At 57.3% G+C, this 23,241-nt stretch overlaps 1 protein-coding gene across 4 annotated transcripts in view; it reads left to right on the top strand.

Moving 5' to 3' along the window:
* Nucleotides 1–302: 302 nt before the first annotated feature.
* Nucleotides 303–23,241, top strand: part of PDGFRB (platelet derived growth factor receptor beta) — a 37,684-nt gene continuing 14,745 nt past the window's right edge. Inside the window, exons 1-10 of one of the 4 annotated variants that reach the window (XM_072824544.1) lie at nucleotides 601–738; nucleotides 15,922–16,015; nucleotides 16,728–16,773; nucleotides 17,931–18,254; nucleotides 18,777–19,043; nucleotides 19,784–19,911; nucleotides 20,027–20,201; nucleotides 20,801–20,993; nucleotides 21,581–21,696; nucleotides 22,982–23,105. In XM_072824544.1, the coding sequence (XP_072680645.1) occupies nucleotides 16,734–16,773; nucleotides 17,931–18,254; nucleotides 18,777–19,043; nucleotides 19,784–19,911; nucleotides 20,027–20,201; nucleotides 20,801–20,993; nucleotides 21,581–21,696; nucleotides 22,982–23,105 (1,367 nt within the window). In that variant the 5' untranslated portion in view covers nucleotides 601–738; nucleotides 15,922–16,015; nucleotides 16,728–16,733. Of the gene's footprint in view, nucleotides 739–10,432; nucleotides 10,675–15,921; nucleotides 16,016–16,727; nucleotides 16,774–17,930; nucleotides 18,255–18,776; nucleotides 19,044–19,783; nucleotides 19,912–20,026; nucleotides 20,202–20,800; nucleotides 20,994–21,580; nucleotides 21,697–22,981; nucleotides 23,106–23,241 lie in introns of those variants that run through there. The other 3 variants (XM_072824545.1, XM_072824542.1, XM_072824543.1) reach the window with 3 other exon arrangements.

A 23,241-nucleotide genomic window follows, 5' to 3' on the forward strand; every position in this document is an offset into this window, starting at 1 on the left:
TTTTTAATAAAAGTGACTCAGCGGTTGGCGTGGGCTGCGGAATTTCTAAACATCCCCTCACATCCTGAGAGAGCAGGCGACGGAGAGAGCAAGCAGAGGGAAAAAAGGAAGAAAAACAAGAAACTTGGGGGAAAAGAAAGAGGGGGAAGAAACTGAAATTGAAAACAGACACACGCGTCCACCTTCCCCGCCCCCTCGCCCCCCTGCTCCCGGCTGAGCCAATCAGAGGCGGCCCTGCAGCCTTTCCCCCAAAGCAGGGGGAGGGCAGGGAAGCCCACAGTGGTGTGAGCTCCCGGGCTGCCAGCGCCCGCAGTCCCTGCCCATCCCGTCTGGGATCCAGGATCCCTCTGCGAACAAGTTGGAGGCAGAGGGCAGGAGGACGGCACGGAGAGGACCCGGCCCCCCTGACCAGCAGCTGGGGGCAGCAGCCTGTGCCCTGCAGCGCAGAGGGCCAGACCCAGGGCGGCCCCTCCTGGCAGCCCTGCTCCTCCAGAAGGATGCTTTGGCAGTGAGGCCACTCCTCACTCACCCCTGCAGCCCCCCACTCTCTCCATCCTCCTGAGGCTCCCAGGGCCCGGAGATTAGGCTGTCTTCCCTGCTCTGCGACCCAGCCGTGGCCCCGTTGGGGAGTCCAGCAAAGTCTTTCTGTTAATGAGAGGTCAGCGAGGAGGACTTCCTGGAGGGGGTGACAGCCCAGAGCTCAGGACTGTGCCCACCCCCGAAGGCATCAGCAGCAAGGTAAGTGCTGGGAGAAGGGGGATCCCCAGCCCCTTGTCCTGTCCCCTTGCTCCAGTCTGTGCCTTCTTGGGTAGGTCAAAAAATGGAAAATATTTTTAACAAAACCAGATGGGAAGAAGCTGGGAGGCTGTGGGCGACGTCAGGGCTGGAGGAGCCAGTTTTCTCTTCTCCTGCTCAGGCTGCTTCTGGGGTGGGTGGCCCAGCCGGTCTCCATAGCCCTGCTGTCCCCTGCTTTTGCCAAATGAACCCCAGAGGTTTCTGGGTGCAGACTGAGGGCCTCCAAAACATAGAACCGCCTGAGAGGGCCGGGGAAAGCTGGCAGGAGCTCGAGAGGGGAATTGGGAGGCAGCAAGGAGGGTGCACGGAATGGAGATCTAGCAGGGGATAGGGGACTTCAGAGCCATGGCCCCTGTCTCTGGGCCCAAGCCTTGTCCTTAAGAATCTGTCTGGCTCTAGGCCAGTCGGCCGCCAGGCAACCTCTGGGGATTTAAATGGATTTGCAAATTTTCCAGATTCCTAAGATGTCCTTCCAAACCCCCAGTGGCTGGGAAAGTGCGAAGGCAAGGGGGCTGTGGCAGGCCTAGCCTAGCAGTCACAGTCTCACAGTCGGGGCTGTGGGGCTGGGGGCCTGGGATCCGCCGTCAGATGTAGGGGCCCCTCTGGAAAGAAGGGGGAGTCGGTTGCTGGGCCCTTCCCTCTGGACCCAGGCAGCTGCTCAAGCCGCCTCGCTGTCTCCCTCCTTCCGACGCTGCTTTCACTCCATCCTAAAACATGAATCTGATCACGATTCCTTCTTTGAGTCTCCCCTATAGAAAGCCCCAACTCCTAATAGTAGCTGCCACTGATTGACACTTACTGCATGCCAGGACTGTGCGGAGAGCTTTATGAGCATGATCTCACGTAACTCACCAGCGGCTCCAGAGGCAGGGATGGATTTTATGTTGGTTTTACGCGTGAGGTTCACAGCAGCTACAAAACTGTATCACGGTGCTAGTAACTGGCAGAGCTTGGGGAGATAATAAGCTCCCTGCCGCATTTCTCCAAACTTGGTCCTTGTGTTCCCGCCAGTCAGATCCCAGGGTCCCCAGGAGGAGTATGCACAATCTTGCCTGTGAGAATGCCCCTCCTCATTTTCCGTGAAGGAAAATGGAGGGAATGCCCTACCTCCCCCTCCTCCAGGCAGCCTTCCGGGGTCCTTCCAGTCTTCCAAGTGCTTGCCATGCCCTTTGCCTTGTTGCTTGGCCTTCTCTTCCTGTTTGTGCTCTGTGTGCACATCAGAGATCATTTGGGCCCCAAGTGACCCCATCTTGTTTTCCGTCCCCAACATATGCAGACAGGCAGGCAGTGAAACAGAAAATGTGCTGGCAAAAGGTAGGAGGGGCTCACTGAAGACTTGCTGTTCCCAAATGTGAGACCAGAACCAAGCCCCACCCTTCCCTCAGGTGCCCTTCCAGAACAGCACGCTGTTCCTCCAGACTGCATTTTTCTATGTCAAACAGGGAGGAGTGTCCCTGCCTGTCTGCCATCCCAGAATGCAGGAGGCCTCTAGGGAGATATCTGAGGTCATGCGGTCCTCCCCTGCCTCCTTGCAGCAGGCCCCGGATCCGTAGCCCCGGATCCGTAGCTCCGGATCCATAGTGCTGCTGTGTGGGTCACCGCCATGGAGTGCTTTCACTGTGCCAGGCACAGAGCCGAGACCCCACACACCTTGTCACCCCCACAGCAGCTCTTGGGAATCTGTATTGTCGTTACCCCTGTGTTGCAGACCAGGAAGCCAAGGCTCAGAGAGGCTATGTGATTTTCCCAGTGTCACATAGTTAGTAGAGTTGGTACTTAGGCCAAAGTCTACTTGAAACTGAAGACTTACCCCCTGGCTACCCAGGGAGCCCCAGGGCAGAAGGCAGGGAGTCTCCATTCTCCCACTGAGGCCGTTCCTGGCTCCAGCACCTTCGGCGGCAGGCTCCGCCTGCACTGGGTCTACCCGAAGTCTGGCCAGGTCCTAAGTGAGGAAGGAGGACCATCTGGCCAGCACCTTCCCTTTAGTGGTGATGGGACAGCCCTCCCTCCTCTGTGGGAAGAGGAGCTGAGATTTGTAATTGCCCCCAGATGTGGGACAGCGGAAAGCCCCGCAGATTCAGAGTCAGGAGACCTGGCGTTTGCCCTGGCTCAACTCAAGTCCGCTATGTTGCCAACTCGGGTCCCCGGATCCTTTTTTTCTGGGCTGTATCCACATCTGGAAGGTGTTGGGCACTGGGGTAAAGAACATCAGGTCTGGGCATCAGAGGACTGTGTATTATTCCCTAGTTGGCTCCTGCCTGGCTGTGTGACCCTGGGCCAGTGCTCTGTCTCTCTTGGCATCGGCCCCCTCCTCTGTAGGCAGCAGGGAGGCATGTAGTCTCCGTGAGGATAATATTGATAAAGGTGCGTAGTAGATCTTGCACTTCTCAGGGCTGGACCCAAAGGCCATTGGCTGAGAGAGGCCCACTGGCCTCCCTCCGTCCTGAACAGGACTCGGCAGTGAAGTTAGTCTATGCCTCACCAAGAGCTATGCCCCTGGAAGGGACCAGTCTAAAGGCCTACCTCCACCTTCCAGGCATGGTCTGGCTCTGAGACCTTCTGGACTGGAGGAGGGCACTTGGGGTTTTTGCTCAGGATGGGCTGCTGAGTGTGGTGGGGAGGGAGGAAGGAATGAGAGGGTCCCTAGACTGCCCTGAAGTGCCTGCCATGCCCATCTTACTTCCCTGCACATGTTTCAGAACCCTGTGGGCAGTGGGCCCTCGGCATGGGGGGACATCTTCCTCCACTGTCTTCCACAGGCCTCCCTGGGGGCCTCCCAGCGGCAGATTTCACAGCCGCTCAGCCTGGGAGCAGTGTGGGCAGGGTGAGATGACAGGGACCCGCAATCCCTGAGCACTTTCGTTGTACTTCCCATCCATTACTGTGAAGTTCACTGCTGTCATTCCTTGGGGCTTCGAACAGGCCTGGCATTCAGAAAGTGCTCAATAAATATTTGCCAAACTAATAGAATCATCACAGCAACCTCCAGGAGTAGATATAAACTCTCTCTGCTTTACAGATGAGGAAATGCCCAGAGAGGTTAAGTCAGTTGCCCAAGGTCCCACAGCTAGGAAGTAGTAGAGCTGGGTTTTGCATCCGGGTGTTTGTGACTTCAGAGCCCAGGACGAGAGGCTGGGTGGGGCACGGACCACCCCTGAGGATACAGCATCAACTCTGAGAATGTGCCTCAGCCCCTCAGAGTTCCAGAGGTGGTCATCAGACCCCGGGACCCATCCTGTGTGACCGTGGGTGAGTCAGTCCTTCTCTGGGCTTCAGTTTTCCCATCAGTAAGACCAGGAGGTTGAACAAGATGATCTCTGAGCTCCTTCCAGGCCTAAAACAATTCCAGGATTCCAAGCCACGCCAGCCCAGATTGGCAGCCACACAAGCCCTGTTGTGTACTCAGGCATCATGCATATTTAACTTCACAATGAAAGGGTTTTTTCTTACCCTTTCTCTACCCTTTACAGAAAGAGGTCAGGATCGATGACCACTAATGGGAAACTGTAACCTGCAATAAAGAGGAGGAACTTTCTACAGTTAGGACAACCCATTCGTTATGCACTCAGTTTCTTGGGGAGCTCCAAGGGCATGTACCTGCAGAGCCCATGGGCCCATTTTTCTGGGATACAGAGGAGGGAGGGCCGGGAGATGTGCCTGCTGGAATGTGTATGTGTGGATGCTGTGAGCCTGCCTGTAGGCCCCTTCCAATGCTGATTTTTCAAATCTTGTATGCTCCGGTTTCAAGAGGAAGAAGGGCTTTGGCTGTGTGGTGGACGGATGAATGATGGGGTCCAGAGGTGAGAGAATCGATGTGGGGTACAGGTGGGAGCGGGTGTGTAATTTACACACTTGTTGCTTCCAGTGTAGGAGCCACCTTAAGACCCTCCCAAGACTTCAGATCCAGAGCCTGCAGGTAAAGGGCCTCTTGAACCCCCGGACTCCTTGCCCCAAGGAACCATCCTTCCCAGGTGTTTTCTGGGGTACCGTGCCCCCAGCCTAGTGCAGGAGGCTGAAAATCAAAGTGTATTGCTTTAACTGCATTAATATCCTCTCTTCTCCTTGCTTCAGATCAGGGCTATTTGATGTCTCAGGTGCCTGAAACCTTTCATCTGCCAGAGGTACCAGCTTCTCCGCCCTGTGATAGGAATGATTATCCCTTGGGAAGTGGGGGTAGCGGGCCAGGGAGTCAGTCCTTGAAGGCCAGATATGAAAAGGATTCTGGGGGTCACCTGGTTCAACTTCCTTCATGTATGGTTGGAAAACAGGTCCAGAGAATGGGAGGGGTGCGCCTCCAGTTGTACGGATGGTCGGTGGTAGTGTGGAGCTGGGGACCCAGCTGAGCACATGCTGTGTCTTCACCGTCCATTTCTGCCGTCCGAGGTTCACTCAGCCCCAGTTCTCCCTGGGCTGAGGTCTCAGGGCAACGTTTGGGCTGAAGAGGAAATGCCATTTCCATGAGGGGTGGGAACCCTCCGGGGTGGGTTTGTGGACTTGGAGCTCTCACCACATCACTTCTCCATTTTGGCCATGATTTCCTTTTATACAAGTGTTGGGGGAGGCCAAGGGGGCAGCTCAGTGACCCCAAATGTTCCATCTCGCTTTGCCCTTAGTCCTGCCAGGTTTCTGTGGCTGTTTCCAATCCTCATTGCTGCCCTAGTGGCGTTCCCTCCTGGGAAGTAGAACCAGCTGGAGGTCAGAGTCTCCGTGCCTGAAGCTGAGCCTCAGTTGGGCATGGGGGGATTCCAGGGCTAGTCCATAGGGCAGGGCTCAAAGCTGTCAAAGCTGTCACAGCCATAGCTGTGAAGGGAAAGTGGACTATGGACTATTCTGCTCTTACCTCAGTTCCTGGGCTGCAGTCAGTCTGCTGAATGGGTAGTGAATAGTGATAAATAAGTGCATGGAGAGATGGATAAACAGACCGGTGGCTGGCAGGCTGGCTGGACGCTTGGCCTCCCTGTTAGTCCAGAGAGCAGAAATGATGTTCCACGCCTGAAATTCTTTTTTTTTTTTTTTTTGTAAAGATTTATTTATTTATTTGTTCAGAGAGAGTGAGAGAGAGAGGCAGAGACACAGGCAGAGGGAGAAGCAGGCTCCATGCAGGGAGCCCGACTTGGGACTCCATCCCGGGTCTCCAGGATCACACCCTGGACTGCAGGCGGCGCTAAACCGCTGCGCCACCGGGGCTGCCCACACGCCTGAAATTCTTAACAATTTTGTAACCAGGAACCCTGCGTGTCCACTTTGCAGTTGGCCCCACAGATTACATGGCTGGTTCCGCTAGGGAGTTTTAGGCAGGGTTTGAGAAGGTTTTGTATCCAAAACTGGCCTCGCTGCCTCCACTGTCCCCATTCGAACCCACACCCTCCCATAGATGCTAACCTGCCTTGTTACTCCCGTTTGAGGACAGGAGCTCCTCCCCACCCCCGTAGTGCTTGGAGTTGGACTCTTACCACTGCCCAGCCAGCAGCCAATTCCAACCCCCCGACCACATCCCGCTATCAATGCCCTGAAAGTTGGCTACCTAGCGCCTCCGGGACAAAGCCTAAATCTTCACCCAGGACCCTAAGCCTTTCCCAAAGTGACCTCCACAATATCTTCCTCATGTCAGATGTGAGCCTTTCCCTACCCCTTTGCTAAAGAGCTCTGATTTCTTTAAAAAAAAATTTTTTTTTTAAGATCTTACTTATTTATTCATGAGAGACAGAGAGAGAGAGGCAGAGACACAGGCAGAGAGAGAGAAGTAGGCTCCATGCAGGGAGCCCGATGTGGGACTTGATCCGGGGACTCCAGGATCATGCCCTGGGCCAAAGGCAGGCGCTAAACTGCTGGGCCACCCAGGGATCCCCAAGAGCCCTGATTTCTGATGTAAAAGTTCTCCCCCTGCTGTTTTCCCAGATGCCCTGAGTTCTCTCTCCCACTTACTACACAGAGCCATGTGGGATAGCCAGGAGTGACCCTTGCCTGGCATCATCTACCGAAGAACCCCACTAAACCCTGGAGGCCCAGCTGGAGGCCACCCTCTCCTCACTGGAATAATCACGTATTCATGACCCCTGCCCTTTACTGAGCACCTATTATGTGACAGGTGCTTTTCATCATCACCACTAACCCTCCCAGCAATGGAAAAGGAAGTCCCTTCTGTCATTTTTCTGGAAACTGGGACTCAGGGAAGTTAAAGTCAAACAGGTCACGCAGCTACAAGGTAGGAGGGCTGGCACTTAACTTGGACCTGGATTAAGTGGGTGCACAGCGTGACTGCAGCCCCTGGCCTGGCTGAGCTCCCATGTGCTTTTGGTGCCCTGGGTGGCATCGTGCACAACTTGCTGCCATCAAGGGCCCCCTTTTGCCCTCTAACCTAGCCTGTCCCATCACCACCCTAGAAAGAAAGAGTCACCATCACCTGCCTGTGCCAGCTCCCCAGCCTAGTGAACCCTGAGGTATCAGGGGACAGCTGAGGGCCCGGGCCTGAAGACCAGAAGGGCTGACCCTATAAGGCCATTTGATCTTTTAGGCTGTGGAAGCATCTATTAAGCATCCACTGTATACCTAATTCCATATGAGGAATTTGGAGGCATCTGAAAAAATTGTTAGGTGCGTTTCCTCACTCAGGAATCGAGCGAAGGGACTAAGACAAAGGTACAGGAAGGACGTGGTTGCCAGAACCCACTGAACTTGGGTTCGGGTCCTGGGTGGGCCTTTACAACCCTGACTGTGCAGGGAGACACCCCCCTCTGGCTGAGCCGGCTGCAGCTCCCCGTTCCAGAGGAGCCCCTCTGCAGGGGGCTTTCCCAGCATCTCATCTATCATGGGCCTCCCCCCCAAGCCTGGCCGGGGTGGGGGCCGGGCTGCGCACTCCCTGGCCGGCCAGAGTGCCGCTCTCCCGTGAGTGAAGGAAGAAGAACGAGGCCACTGACTTGGCACAGGGCTGTGTGCCAGGCCCTGTTCTAAGCGTCTTACTTGTATGAACTCATTCAGTGGCCTCCACTGCTCGGGACGAGCCCCGACTTCCAGATGGGCATGCCGAGGCCCAGAGGAGCCGAGTGACAGTCTGTGGGAGAATCGGGGTGCAGGGCCAGAGAGAGGGGTGAGAGGCGGGCGCGGAGAGAGGGAGAGGGAAGTGAAACGTGGGACTTTCTCGCCCCGAGGGCTCTGAGGGGAATCTCAATGCTCCCGTTGGCTCCTGTTGGTGGCAGGGCCTCTGTCAGCCAGCTCCAGCTCCCTCTCTGCCCGCCGGCGGCCTGGGCTCGGGGCTGGTGGGGGCAGGCCACGTGCTGGTGGGTCAGGACCAACGGCCTGAGGCCTGCCTGCCCCCTGCCCACTTGGCTCTGAGAACCCATTCTATTTGCGGCCCCCACCCCGGCCCAGGGCTGATCCCGGCCTGGCAGCAGCCCCGGGAACAGAAGGTTTGCTTGTCTGCGCCCGCCGCACCCCCCTCCCCAGCCTCGGCCTGGGACCCCTCTCGGGGGCTCCTCTGGCTGCCAGGACCTGGGCTCTCCGTTGCCATGGCACCGGCCGGAGATGAGGCTCTGGGGGGCAGGGGAGGCGGTGCGGGGAGGGCAGCGAGGGATGGTGGAGGCCCGGAACTCTGCAGCTGCCGAGGTGCTGGGGCCCCACCAGGGGCGGGCCTGGAACCCGGGCACAGCCGGCCACACACCTAGCCCGCCTGCCTGGATGCTGCATCTCCGAGGCGCTCGGGGACGGGCCACTGTGTGGGCATGGCCCCTGCCAGCCTCAGGCTGTCCTCAGCAGGGACTCCTCTCCTCAACCGTGTGCTCACCCTCTGGCTCTGCAGTGAAGTTGCAGGAAAGTTCTGAGCTCCATCCCTAGCTTGGCTTTCCCTTACTGGGTGAGCTGGGGCAGGCCCCTTGCTCACTCTGCACCTCAGCAAGGGAAGGATAGGACCCTGACCTCAGGATCCTCCGGTCCTTGAGAGCCTGGATTCTGTATGGACCCCATTAGGGTAAACTTATTTGGTACCGTTTCCTTGTGGACAGACCTGTTTCTGGGCTGGAGACATACAGTCTATCGTGACGGTTAAGAATACACGTTTGGAGGGACTCCTGGGTAGCTCAGCGGTTGACTGTCTGCCTTCGGCTCAGGTTGTGATCCCAGGGTCCTGGGATTGAGTCCCAGATGGGGATCCCTGCAGGGAGCCTGCTTCTCTCTCTGCCCATGTCTCTGCCTCTCTCTCTGTCTCCAATGAATAAAAAAAAAAAAAAAAAAAAAAAGAATGCAGGTTTGGAGTCAGATGAACCTGAGTTTGCATCCCAGCTTCATGGCTTACCGGCTGTGTCGCCTTGGACAAGCTACCAGACATCTCTGAGACTCAGTTTCCTCCTCATGAAAGGGAAATCAAGATTGTAACCCCCTCACAGGATTGTTGTGAGGACAAAACAAAATCCCTGGTGTAATGAAAATTTTTAATAGCCTGAGCCCTGAGGATCCTGAGCCGTCCAAGAATGGAGTGGGTTCCGGATGAGGTGGTGAGACCCTGGCCACGGGAGGTGTGCTGCTGTGGACCGACAGCTCCTTGGTTGGCAGAGTGGGAGGGGCAGACGTGAGCAGGGAGTAGCTGTGACCCCTCCCGGCCCCACGGTCGCACTCCTGGCCCCACGGTCACAGGGCTCTATGAAAGACGATGTGACGCCCATCCTGTTCTTCAGCTTCAGTCTCAGCCCAGTACAAGGAAAGCAGGATGGATGGGACAGGTCAGGACGCCGAGGGGAAGGAGTGGGGCGGGTGGCTCACAGGCTCAGCCTGTGCTATGTGCCAGGCAGGGAGGCCGTCAGGTGGCGTGGAGCCAGTGTGCTCTGGGGTCGGTCTGCTGGGGACTGGGCACTGGCTTCACCCCTGACAAAGCTCCGTTGACCTCAGGCAAAGGATCCAAGCACTCTGTGCCTTGCTCTCCTCATCTGTGAAATGGGACAGCAACACAGAGGGGTCACAGACTGTCCCAAAGTCATTCACATAAATGGCTTAGCCCAGGTATCGGGTGGCACCAACTAAATCAAAGATAGCTATTGAAATTCCTGCTGTTTGCAAGGCCTGCTAGCGCCTTGTTCCATTCTGCCGGGGCTCTAGGAGGTCCAGATGGGATCCAGAGGACTCTCGTCCTAGGATCCACGGGGCCTGTGCAGAACCAGGCCTTCGGCCCTGGGGTGGAGGTGCCCTGGGGGTGGAGGTGGGCAGCCACGGGATGGGCAGAACAGGGAGGCCAGCGAGGCGCCAGAGAAGGCAGGAAGTGTTTGCTCGGCAGGAGCACTCGGCAGGCCTCCCTCCCTCCCTGACCTCCTTCTCAGGACGGTTCCCAGCCTGTGTGGGGACCCAGGCCCCCTCCCCTGGGCCCCCAGTGGCCGTGAGGCACACACTGAGCGCTTTCCCACGAGCTGTTCCAAGTAACTGGGCCCGCATTGTCCCCCACCCCCAAGCACACACTCTGGCGGGTGAGGGGGTGTGTGGCAAGAGGAGGGGGGGCTCCGGCGGTGGGGGGAATCAGTCCGTTCTTTATCAGCCTGGCTCTGATCCAGACAGATGTTTCGTTTTATTTTGAACTTCCAGAAAATAGGTCATTTCTTTCCATTGTGTCCCTGGGGAGGCCTCCTGGGGAGAAAAGCACAGAGTGAGTGACGAGTGTGGGGGCCTTGCTTGGGCCCTGGGGAGCTGGGAAGGCAGCAACCTCCTGTCCCCAGTCACGATGAGCTGTCGCCAGGGCCAGGGCACCAAGTTTCTTAAAGGCTGAGCTAAGAAGCCAGCCACTTCCTGGGGGTGACAGAGAGAGAGCCACGGAGGGGCCAGGGAAGGACATGATCAGAGAGGTATTTCAGAAAGGTTCCTCGGGCTGCCGTGTGAGAAGAGGCAGGAGGGGACACATCAGAGGTGAGGAGACAGAAGGAGGGCGGTGCAGTAGGACAGCCAGAGGCCACCAAGCTGGTGCCGGGGGCGGGGGGGACAGGGGTAGGGGGATCAGAATGCCAGCCCATGGAACTGGCACTGTTATTCTCCCCACCTGGACTTCCAGAACAGCTAGAGCCCATGCCAGGCCCCAACTTAGTGGATTTCTTCTGCTTGGTTTGGGGGAGTTCATAGGTACCTGGACACATGAAGGCCCTGAGGCTCTAGAGGAGCATGGCAGATGGTAAGGCCGGGAGCACCAAGCTGCGTCGCTGTGTGATTGGGCCAGGTTGCTCTCTCTCTGGCCTTGATGTGATCCTCAGGCTTGCGGGGAGATTCACTGTGCTGGAGGGGGAGTGCTGAGCCTTCACCAACAGATAGAAGTGGGGCTTCGGATTGAGGGTGGCAGGCGGGAGCCCCACAGCCTTGGCCCCTTCCCAGGCTTCCACCCCCTCTACCCAATGGACCCTGCGGTCCTCCCTGGCTCCCAGGATGAAGTCCCCCCTCGCCCCCCATGCTGCAAGAGCGCACCTACATCTCAGCCCACTTGGAGTAAGGCCACATGGGCCACATGGGCCACACGGGCCACACTCTGCCAGGTCCAGTCAGAGTGGCCCTCACTCACGTGCTCTCCCAGCTGCTGGAGGGAGGACTCAGTCCCTGGCTCCAGATGCCTCTTGCCCCCACACACTCCCAGGCCTAAAGCTGGCTGCCTTCTCTGAGCTGAGTCATGACATCCAGGCCAGGGGCCCCTCCCTGGCCCCCACCCCCACCCCAGCATTCCAACTCTGCATAGCCGTCTTCCTTCCAGAGCAGGGTCCTGAGAGCCACAGCAAGGCGGCCCTGGAAGTGCATCCAGGACAGCCCCACGCACCCCGTGTACAGATGGGAAGACCAAGGCTCAGAAAGGGACACAACTGCACTGTAGATGGGTGATAGAGCTGGGGCTGGAACCCACACCCCCTAATTCCCAGCTAGGGATCTGCTCCAGTTTGTCCCAGGGGACGCCAAGGGTCGGGGGGAGAGAAAGGTGTGCAGAAGAGAGGAAGAGGCCACCGGCAGGACACTTGAGTCCGTGTCCCACTTCTGCCTGCAAGAGGAGCCACTTCCTCTTGGTCTCAGTCCCGGTTCCCTGTCTGGGAGGGGCAGGACAGGGAAAGTGACTTTGATATGGAGGTTTAAGTATGGCAGGGCAGGGGGCGTTCTGTGGGAACAGAGTAGGCAGTGGATGTGGTCCGAACGCTGGGTCTTGAGCCACCAGTCCCACATCGGAGCTGGGACTGGAGCCAGGGCTGCCCGGTCAGGTGAGCATCAGTGTCCCGCTGGCCACCTCAGCCTGAGGTCAGAACATTGGCACCTGTCCCAGGTTTTCTCTTGGCCTCAGTTTTCCTGCCTGTACAATGGGCACAGGAAGAAGGTTGGATTGGATAGATGATCCCTAAGGGCTGTGGAGCGCTGCTATTCCAGGACTCTAACCCCGTGACTCCACAGCTAAGCCTCCTCCTCCCTCTGGCATCTCGTTTATTCAGGGCATCCCTGGCCAGAGAGCCCCACTCCTCCTCCTTGAAGCAGGGCTTCCTCCCAGCCCCCCTCAAGGCTACTTCTGCCCAGCCTGTTCCCTGCCTCCGGATGGAGGGTCCCTCTGTCCATTCAGGTACCCACAGCCCCTCCAAACCCTAAAGTAGCTCAGTGGCAGCTCTCAATCCTGCCCCTTCCCTTATCCTTATCTCAGAAAATGACATGGTGTCCCAACACACACACACACACACACACACACACGCTCCTGCCCCCCTCCCCCTGGTATTCCACATCAGAAACAGAGGAGTGGGGGCTCACGTAAACTACCTCTCACTCCGGCCCCCCAGCATCCATCACCAAGTCCCATCTCCTCTCAGCTAAACACAACTCAGTGCCATCTGTCTGTGTCAGCCCCTACCACCCTCTCCCCAGCCCAGATTGAGAAGGTGGTGGCACAGGCTGGCATAGAGTACTCTGTGCCCATTCGGTCTCTGCTCTGCATTCCTAGGCAAGTTCCCTAAGTGCTGGCTGCCTCAGCTTCCCCATCTAAAACAGGACTGATCCTTGTATCTAGCTCACAGAGTTGGCTGAGGAGCAAGTAAGTCGCTCCACGTCAAGTGCTCAGAGCAGAGCACTGACATGCGCTGGCCTGTTAGGTGTTGTGGATGTGTGTTCAGGTGTGTTGGGGCCCATGTGCACGCAGTCTTTGCGTACTGCATGTGCACAGCTTTGCTTGGGTGGGGTGCGCATGTGATTTGCGGCGCGTGTGCACCCCTCCCATGGGCGTGTGGGAGAGCAAGCAGTCAGCAGTCTATGCTGTGTGCACGTGTGCTGCCATGTGTGCTGGGCACAGTGGGGGGGAGCTGTGTGCACGTGGGTTTTGTGTGGGCATGCACATGTGCAGTGCCTGCGTGAGGGCTCAGCACACACATGGCCTATTGCACACGGATGTGTTTCCGAGCAGCGTGTGAGTGAGCGCGTAGGCAGGGGGTCTGTGGTGTGTGTGCACATGCTCACCGTGTGCAAGCCTCCCGCACTGGCAGCCGTGGAGGCCCGCCTTCTTGGCCTCCCTGTGTCGTGGGAGTCTCGGGACCCCGAGGGAGGGAAGCTGCTGCTGGCGGATGTGGCCAAGAGGGACTGGATTTATTTAGATTAAGGTGGTGGGAAAGCAGTGGAGGCTCATATGAGCTGGAAAGACAGAAGGCTGGGCTCCAAATGATTCCCCAAGCATGCCTGCTCCCCTGGACTTGGGGTGCACGTTCTACTCCCCCAAGGGGGTCCTTCTGATTCACTGTGAGCAGTGGGTCCCTCTTTGGACCTCTGTCCCTGCAACCTGGCCAAAGTAAGAGGAATCATGCGGTCTTCCTGGCACTCAGCACTCTCCCTGAGAGTCCTCTCCCTCCCTCTGCTTCAGGGACCTCCCCAGGCAGGAGAGTATGGTACGTAGGAGGGTGCCTGCTTCCTGACTGTGCCATCCACCTTGTCCCAGGTGACTCCTCCCTGGAGTGTAGCCCTCCTCCTGAAAGGGGGAAGTTGTCAGAGGCAAACCCCCAGCCTCTGAATTAGTGGCTTGGGCCTTTCCGGGGTTGGCCGGCACCGCAGCAGCCTCTGAGAAGCATGGAGGTCCATAAAGCATTGGGTAGATAACTGAGGGTATCAAGGAGTCATCTAAGATAGCCCGGGAGGTTGGGTGCCCCCAAACTCTACTCTCATTCTTCCTAGTCCTCCTGTTGTCTATGCCACCCTTCCTCTTGCCACTTCCTTGGGTTTCCATATCACTGGTTTATTTGTCTCAAAGTCTCCTGAAAGATTGCCTAACTCCTAATTGTAGAGGTGGGAAATAGGAGGCCCAGAGAGGGAAACAATTCGTCAAAGTCCACACAGCATGTCTGTGACCAAATTGTGGGGGAAATTCAATTGGTGGAATGAGATGGGCTATGGATTCTCACATGACCCCAAGCCTCAGTGATGTAGCCCCCTCCTTCTTTTTTCTTTCTTTTTTTAAGATTTTATTTATTTGTTCATGAGAGACAGAGAGAGAGGCAGAGACACAGGCAGAGGGAGAAGCAGTTTCCATGCAAGGAGCCGGATGTGGGACTAGATCCTGGGACCCCGGGATCACACCCTGAGCTGAAGGCAGACGCTCAACCGCTGGGCCACCCAGGCGTCCCTGGCCCCCTCCTTCTCATTGGCCCTCACTTCCCATAAACCACCCCAGCAGGAATAACAGTGACCAGAACCTTCCCTCTGGCCAAAGAAGTTTTAGAACAGGTGTGGCTCTTTGAGTTGCCCCATCCAAACCTCTCCCTGTATTCATGGGGGGAATCTGAGTCCCAGAGAAGGCGGGAGGCTTGCTGAATCTCACGGTGAGTCTGAGGCCCTGTTGACCAGAGCCCAAATGCTCATTTCCTAGAGAGAGAAGTCAGCCCAACGTCCCTGGGTCATCCACACTCGCCCTGAGCCCTTCTGCCCAGCCTATCCTCCCTAGCCTGATTATGCCTCTTCTCTGTGCGGCTAGGCCATGATTCTGTCCCTCTCTGGTCTGCTGCCTATTCAAGAAGGCCCCTCCTTGCTCAGTCTGAGACTCTGAGCTCCCCCCCGGCCCCAGGCCCAGCGGGAAAGGAGCCAGGGTCAGGGGGAGCTGGGGGCCCAGCCCGCAAGGCCCAGCCTTCCAGAGCCAGGCCAGCCCTGGTTGCAGTGACCTCCCATCTCCAGGCCAGCCGACCAAATTCCTCCTTTAGAATAATAAACAGTGTGGCCAGCCAGGGAGGCTGGGAGGGGAGGGGCAGGGAGGCTGAAATGACCCCCTCCCCCAGCCTGGGCTGCTAATGATTTTCTTTGGCTGAGATCTCAGGCAGGAAGAGGGGAGCCAGAGGGGCACCCACCGAGGGGCAGATGGGCCTCTGTGGAGGCCGCTGGCTCTGCAGCAGTGGCCCTGCTCCCTCCTACTGGCGGAACACTGGCATCCAGCTGGAGGGGCTGGGGCGGAGGGATGGGAGTAGGGATGCTGGGGAGGGACTGGGTTTCGTGTCTGGAACAGTTGAGAGAGAGGAGAGGGGAGGAATGAGGAGACCCTCAGGCAGGCCGGTCCAAAGGGACTGGGAGAAGGAGGAAGGGCAGAGCAGAGTGGCTCAGAGAGCTTCTGGGGTTGCTGGGCAGAGCTGAGCGTGGGGCCCCGCCGCATGTGAAAATGCGGCCCTGTACTGGGACACTCTCCATCATCCCATTTTGAGAACCGGAGACTGAGGACGCACACGGAGCCAGGGCACAGGAGGCAGCGCCGCTGGGGCTCAGGCCCCGGAGCCCAGCCACTGAGCCCAGCCCCGGAGCCCAGCCCCGGATTGGAAAGTAAAGGGCCCGGAGGGGGCGTGGCGTGGGCGACCTGGGCGGGGCCCGAGGGGCGGGGCCTGAAGTGCAAAGACCGCGCACCTGGAGGCTCCGGGTGCCCGGTCACGTGGCCGCTCCCCAGGGTTCTTGCTCGGCGACCCCGGCCCACTCCTGGCCTCTTTCCTGTCCGGCTGCGGCCAGCCCCTTGCAGGCCTGGCTCTTGGTGGGTGGGGTCCTCGGCGGGGCTGCCAAGCGCAGGGATGGAGCAGAGAGCCTCCCGATTCAGCCTGTCTCTCTGGTCCCCGCTCCCTGCTCCTGCTGCCTCCTTCACTGTGCGCTTTCTCCTTCTCCGGCTCTGTGGCTCTCTCTCGGCCTCTATCATTCCAGGTCTCGGTCTCCGGCTTCGACAAGCTCTGCTGTGTCAACCTGCGCAGACTTCTTTCCCCTCCAGAGCCTTGGTTTCCCTGTCTGGATAGTGAAGGTGGGGGGCTTGGATTCAGTAGTCCCCAAGGACCCTTGAAGCCTTGCCCAGCGGTGGGGCCTCCCCTGGGCCCGACCCCTGGCCCTTCTCCGCTAGGCCTCCTTGTGCGGCTTGGGGCCCCGTAAAGGGGGCCCAGGCATGGGGCTGCCCCCCCCCCCCCCACATTCCGCAGTCCTGACTCCCCCGCTTCCCTTCCCACAGCCGCCTCCACTTCCTGTTGTGCTTTTAGAGCCTGTGGGAGTTCTCTGGGTTCTGGCTTACCCCCCTCCTGCTCCCCCAGGCCTTTCATCACGCTTTCCCAAATATTTGTCCTGGCAGATAAGAGCCTGGTATTGGAACTGTCACTCGGAGGACTGGCTGTTGGAGCTGGCGGGCCCCTGGACACTATCCAGCCCAAGTCCCCCACTCCCACTGTACATACACAGAAACTAAGGCCCAGAGTGGCCTGGGTTCACCCAAGGCTACTGGAGAGGTAGAGGCAGAGCCAAAGTAGGGTCTAGACACCCTGAAGCCGAGCCCAGTGCAGGGGGAGGGGACTCTTGGGCATGAGTGCCCTGTTGACCATGAGACATGAGTGGCTTTTGACTTTAGTGTCACGGACATGGAGGTTGGGTAGTCTGGGCTGAGGTTCATTCTGCAGGACTCAGGTGCTAAGTCAGATTTCACAATGACTCTGCCCACCCTGAGCCCTGACCCCTGTTTAACTCTGCAGGACACCATGCAGGTTCCAGGCACCATGCCAGCTCCTGTCCTCAAAGGTAGGTACATTGTGGCTTCCAAGTGTCATGCCAGTTTCTGTTGTCAAAGGGGTGGGGGTGGGGAGGTCCCTCTGGAGCTGGCAGGGGCAGTACATGTTAGCACCCCGGGAGCGTGGGGGGCTGGGAGCCCAGGGGCGCTGCTATGCTCTTGAGCTTCCATTTCCTGCCTTTCCAGTGGCGCTCAGTGAAGGCCTTCTTCAACTGTTCACTCAGCTCAGAAATCTGGCTGGACTCCTGCTTGTCCAGAGCTATTAGTTCAAATCCTTTGCTCAACCCTCCATACCCTATACCTCTTCACCAGCTGTCCCCATCCCACTTGCTAACAGTCACCCCGGTGTCCGGTGTCCCACCTTCTCAGCGCTCTTTGGTATCAGCCTAGCTGGTCTGCTTCTGGTCTGAGACTCCCCTCCTGGCCTGGATCTCTCACTGGTTGTGAGCTCCCAAGTCCTGCCTGGGCTTCTGCAAGCACACCCTTCCCTCACTACTGCCTGTTACATGCTGTCAGTGCTCCAGGGCCTGGGTGGCTGACCAGGCAGTCATTGGTCACTGGCAATTAGTGATCAGCCGACGGCCAACTGGCTGATTACCTGCGGGTCTAGGGAACATGGCTTACAGAATCCTTCCCAGAGGACATCAGCAGGGGAAGTGAGACCAGTCACTTGACACCCCCACCCCACCCCAGTTCCCAGTGGCTGCTGAGTTTCTCCTGCCCCGTCTGCCTTACTCTGAGCTACCCTGCCCCACCTTCCCCAGTCATGGCCGTCTCTGGGCTTGGGTGGAACTTAGGAGCTGGAGCAGCTGCAGGGAAGGGGCTCAGAAAGTGACCTGGGAAGTAATGCAGGAACTGGAGGCCTGGGAATTGCTTCCCGAGGATTTCCTGATGCCTTCGGGAGAATGTGCCCAAGCCTGAACATAGCATAGCTGGAGGATTCTGAGACCTGGCATCTAGAGGCACGATCAGGAGGCCAGGAGGCTGGAAGGAGTCTTGGGGCCTGGGCACTGGGCAAGCAGGCTTCAGAGCCATGGGTTCCAGTCTATGTCAGATTAGGGAGGTGTGTTCTTCAAAGACTGTGCAGGTATGGCCTCCCCCAGGCTCAGCTGTGAGGAGTGGTGCTGATGCTTCTGTGCCCTGACATCTGATGCCTTTCCTCCCAAAGGCCAGGCACTGTGGCTGCCGCTGCTGTTGATGCTGAGCCCACAGGCCTCCAGCGGCCTGGTCATCACACCCCCGGGGCCGGAGCTTGTCCTTAATATCTCTAGCACCTTCGTTCTGACCTGCTCGGGTCCAGCTCCGGTGGTATGGGAACGGTTGTCCCAAGAGCCCCTGCAGAAAATGGCCAGGACCCAGGATGGCACCTTCTCCAGCACACTGACACTGACCAATGTCACTGGGCTAGACACGGGAGAGTACTTTTGCACCTACAAAGGCTCCCATGGGCTGGAGCCTGATGGGCGAAAACGGCTCTATATCTTTGTGCCAGGTAAGCACCCCCACCTGTGTGCTCCCTCCCTGACTTCTCTTCTCAACTGCAGGTATCTGGGGGAAGCTGGGAGTGCTTAGTGACATGGTGAGACACAGCCAGCTTAGAAATGCAGACAAATCATGGAGCCCAGCCTGGCTTAGTCCAGGAGGATGTTCACTCCCATCCCTGGGTCTGGAGATCTGACTTTCCCTGACAGCCCACCCCATTCCTGGCTCCCAAGAACTCTGCCTTCTCAGAGGGTCCCAGTGTGCTCTTTTTTGGTCTCTACCTCCCATCTTTCCCATTCTCCAATCTCCGGGTACCGGCTGCCCTTGGACTTGTGGCTTATCTTCTTTCTTACCCTGGTGCTGACCATATCAAATGTTAAAGCTGGAAGGGACCTCTGAGAGCATCCTTATTCTGTAAAGGGAAGACTGAGGGCCAGAGAGGGAAGACACCTGCTCAAGTTCACACAGAAATTCAGAGGAAAGCCAGCAAACCAACTCCCCTGACCTTAATTCTTGGTCCCACACATGGCAGATCCCACTATGGGCTTTCTCCCGGTTGACCCTGAGGAACTCTTCATCTTTCTCACGGAAATAACGGAGATCACAATTCCATGCCGAGTGACGGATCCAAGACTGGTGGTGACACTACACGAGAAGAAAGTGGATATCCCACTGCCCATCCCCTATGACCACCAACGTGGCTTCTCTGGTACCTTCGAGGACAAGACTTATGTCTGCAAGACCACCATCGGGGACAAGGAAGTGGATTCTGAAGCCTACTATGTCTACAGCCTCCAGGGTGAGCCCCCTTTCTGGCCTGATGCTCAGCAGAGGCAAGTATGACCCTCCGTAGAGGTATAGCCCTTTCCAGTTTACAAAGTGTGCAATTCCATTTTTCACTGGATTCTCACTGTAGTCTTGGAAGGCAGGTACTGTTTGCCCACTTTACAGATGGAAACCCGAAACACGGAGGATGGAGTATTCCTGAGGTCATGAGGAGTGTTAGTGGCAAGGCTGGGCTGTACATCGTGGCAGGCAAAGGCACAGGCCTTGGAGCCAGTTGGGTTTGAATCCCAGCTGTGCACTTCCCATCTGAGTGCCTTTGCACAAGGCACATAATCTCTCTGAGCCTGCCTCTTCCTCTGCAAAATGAGGAAAACAATGGCTGCCCACCTGGTGGGATTATTGTGAGGATTAAAGGTAGAGGCTCCCCGTTACATGGTTGTGCTCCATACATTTCTCCTTTACCTAGATGCCCAGAGAATGCATTGATTCAAGACTGTTATCCTTCTAGGACGTCAGCTCCACGAGGGCAGGAAGTTTGTCGTGTTTATTGCTAAAGTCCCAGTGTCTAGCATAGGACTTAGCATATAGGAAGCTTTTAATAAATATTTGTTGAATGAATGAATGAATGAATGAATGAATGAATCTTCCGCACCAGTCATTCCTTCCCTCTCTGAACCCCCACCCCGTCCCCCAGCGGAAGGGCTGGTGGCTGGTCATAACTTCCTCAGCCCTAAGCTACTCTCTCTCCACTAGTGTCATCCATCAACGTCTCCGTGAATGCAGTGCAGACTGTGGTCCGCCAGGGTGAGAACATCACCATCATGTGCATCGTGACCGGAAATGAGGTGGTTAACTTTGAATGGACATACCCACGCATGGAGGTATTGCTGGGCCAGGGTTTGGAGAAAGGGCCAGGGAGGGTTGGGTATCTTGACTTGCAGCCTAACTTCTTTGACCCTGCCTGATTTGGGGTGCTTGCCCCACCTGTCCCTACAGAGTGGGCGGCTGGTGGAGCCAGTGACTGACTTCCTCTTCAATGTGCCCTCCCACATACGCTCCATTCTGCACATCCCTAGTGCTGAGCTTGGCGATTCAGGGACCTACATCTGCAATGTATCAGAAAGTGTGAATGACCATCGAGATGAAAAGTCCATCAACGTCACCGTGGTTGGTGCGTGCCTTGGGCTTAGCCCCAACCCTCCTTCTGAGCTGGACCTAGACCTTCTCAAAGCCCTGGGGGGTACTGTCAGCTGCATTCCAGTACAGTCCTAGCTTCAGTACCAACCAAAGCGCATTTCCAGGAGAAACCCAAAACCCAAACCCAAACCCAAATGCAGCGTCCGCCCCAAATCCAACTCTGATCCCAGTGTAGACTTTCTGCCAGCCCTAACCCGATTTCTAAACCCAACCGCCATCCCAGGCCCGGGCAGCTCCATCCTCAAGTTCAACCATGCTGCAACGCACCTCAACCGCAATCCCGAGCCAGAACACGCTCAGTGAGAACGATTCCAGTCCCAATCCCAAGCCCGGCCCCCAAATCCATATCAGCCCCAATTCAGCCCCTAGTCTCAGCTCCAACTCTGGGAGCTCCATCCCTGGAGTGAGGACCATCAGGTCCTGAAGCCTGAAGCCCCGCCCCCGAGGGCTGGGCTCCGCGGGCAGCCAGTGGATGCCCCGCCCCGGGAGCCCCGCCCCCAGGAGGCGCTGCCCTATTGGTAGCCGGGCCTAGCCCCGCCCCCGGGGCCCGCCCCTGACGGCCGCCCCTTGCAGAGAGCGGCTACGTGCGGCTGCTGGGGGAGCTGGACGCCGTACAGTTCGCGGAGCTGCACCGCAGCCGGGCTCTGCAGGTCGTGTTCGAGGCCTACCCGCCGCCTACTGTCGTGTGGTTCAAGGACAACCGCACGCTAGGCGACTCCAGCGCAGGCGAGATCGCCTTGTCCACACGCAACGTGTCTGAGACCCGGTGAGCAGCAGCCCACCCCCTCCATTCTTGAGCAGCCTTCAGCCACTGGACACACCTAGACCCACCTTCCCTGAGAGCCCACTATGTGCGAGGCGCCGTGCCAGGCACTGGGGAGGCTGCAGACACCCGAATAGACTGCCCCAGCCCTCCTAGAGTTTCCTGGCCGGACATGGGTCAGATGATCCCCCAAGTGGTTGGGTGTCCTTGTGATGGGTGGAGCCAGCAGGGAGCAGCTGAGGAGAGAAAGGCCAGATGATCAGGGAGGAGGGTACTTCTCAGGCCACCACCACCTGTGCATGGGTGGTGGCCCGGAGGCTGGAGATGAGCAGGCCTTTCTGCAGGGGTGAGAAGAGGTGCTTCCCTTACCCTCTTCATCCCCCCTCACCCCCTTCTTGGCTCAGTAGAACCAGCTGCCTATGGGTGGGGATTCAAGAGACTGGTGTGAGTCCCAGCTCTGCTACTGACACCTGTGTGACCTCGGGAAGCCCCTCCCTGGGTCTTGTGTCTCTTGTCTGGACAAGGAGGTGGAGGGGAGGAGCTGTGGGAGTTCTTATAGCTCTGGCAGCTGGGCCTGTCGCACTCCATAGGTACGTGTCAGAACTGACGTTGGTGCGGGTCAAGGTGGCCGAGGCTGGCTACTACACCATGCGGGCCTTCCATGAGGATGCGGAGGCCCAGCTCTCCTTCCAGCTGCAGGTCAACGGTGAGGAGCCCTGCCCCCTGCCACCCCAACCCCACCCACTTCCTTTTCCCTTCCTACACTGTCCACTGGCCCGTAGGAGGAGAAGGAGTAGGACGGGGAGCTGAGGCCTCAGGATGCTGACTTCTAGGCTGAACTCCAGCCCTTTCACTCCCGTGTGAACTCGGCATATCCCCTCTTTGGGTCTCAAGGAGGCTGCTGGGTGCCATTGGTGTTCCTGAAGCCTCAGACATTCATGTACCAATGCTATGATTTCTCCTTCCCACATTTTCTTATACTATACTACTAATGATATAGATATTTATTGAACAACAACACACCAGTCTGTTGGTGCCCCTTGCATCCTACTGGGGGAAGACAGATACTCATTCACCAGTAGGGCAAAGAACCAGCAAATGACACAGAAGGTTGGAAGGTCACAAGTGCTGTCAAAGGGGGAAAAAAGGTTGGGTAGGGAGGATCGAGGGTTCAGGGGGCAGGGGGCGATGAGGGTTGCAATTTTAAATAGCCTGATCACGTTGGCCTCATGGAGGCGACTTTTGCGTGAAGACTTCAAGAAGGTGAGGGCATTTGCCAAGTGGTTCTCTGGGGGCAAGGGCCCACCAAGCAGTACAAAGGCAGGGCCAAAAGCCTGTGTGGCTGGAGCTGAGAAGGGGGAGAGTGGTGGGAGATGAGGTCAGAGCTGAGACCTGGTAGTGGGGGCCGGGAGGAGGGCAGGTTATGTAGGTCCCCTCGGGCCCTTGTATGGACTTTGGCTTTTACTGTGACTGAAATGACAGAGCCACTGCAGGGCTTTGAGCAGGGGAATGACACACTAATGACTTACTGTTTTGTCAATTGACTTTCTAAAAATAAATTTATTTTGAAAGAGAATATAACCTTTCAATTGTAGATGGAAAATCAGCATCACATGTCATAAATATAAAGCCACCACTAAAATAAACTCTGGGAAAACAAAGTGATGCTATTAAATTCTAGCTCCATGCTCTTGCTTTCCCAGGGCTTTCTCTGACCCTCAGACCTGCTCTTTGTTAAAAGGGAAGATTAGCAAGTCTCAGAGAGGTGTTAGAGTCAGACTAGCACCCTACTGAGGCTTTCCCTTTGAAGTACCCAGAAGGGGAACCTGTCAGTTTTCACACGGTGATTCCTGGTATTTGATGTTCACCTGTAACCTGAAGCTCCCCTCCCCCTCAGGGGGGGACCCTGGGCCAAGTCCTCCCGAGGGCCTTTCTCATTGACTGTCCTTCCTGACCTCCCCATCTCCTGGCCTCCTGCCCTCTCCACACAGTGCCTGTCCGCGTGCTGGAGCTGAGTGAAAGCCACCCTGCCAGCGGGGAGCAGACAGTCCGATGTCGCGGCCGGGGCATGCCCCAGCCACACCTCACCTGGTCTACCTGCAGCGACCTCAAAAGGTGAGCAGATCTGGGGCCTCCTTCTCCGAGGGTAACCACAGCTGCCTGGAAGGACCCAGTGGAGGTCATCTAGTCCAGCCCCTTCCTCTGGGCACACTGTTCCAGGCTAGAGCCCCGTCCCAGAAGATGTGTCTTC

The sequence above is a fragment of the Canis lupus genome, chromosome 4 (genome assembly GCF_048164855.1).
Source record: "Canis lupus baileyi chromosome 4, mCanLup2.hap1, whole genome shotgun sequence".
Taxonomy (NCBI): Eukaryota; Metazoa; Chordata; class Mammalia; order Carnivora; family Canidae; genus Canis; species Canis lupus.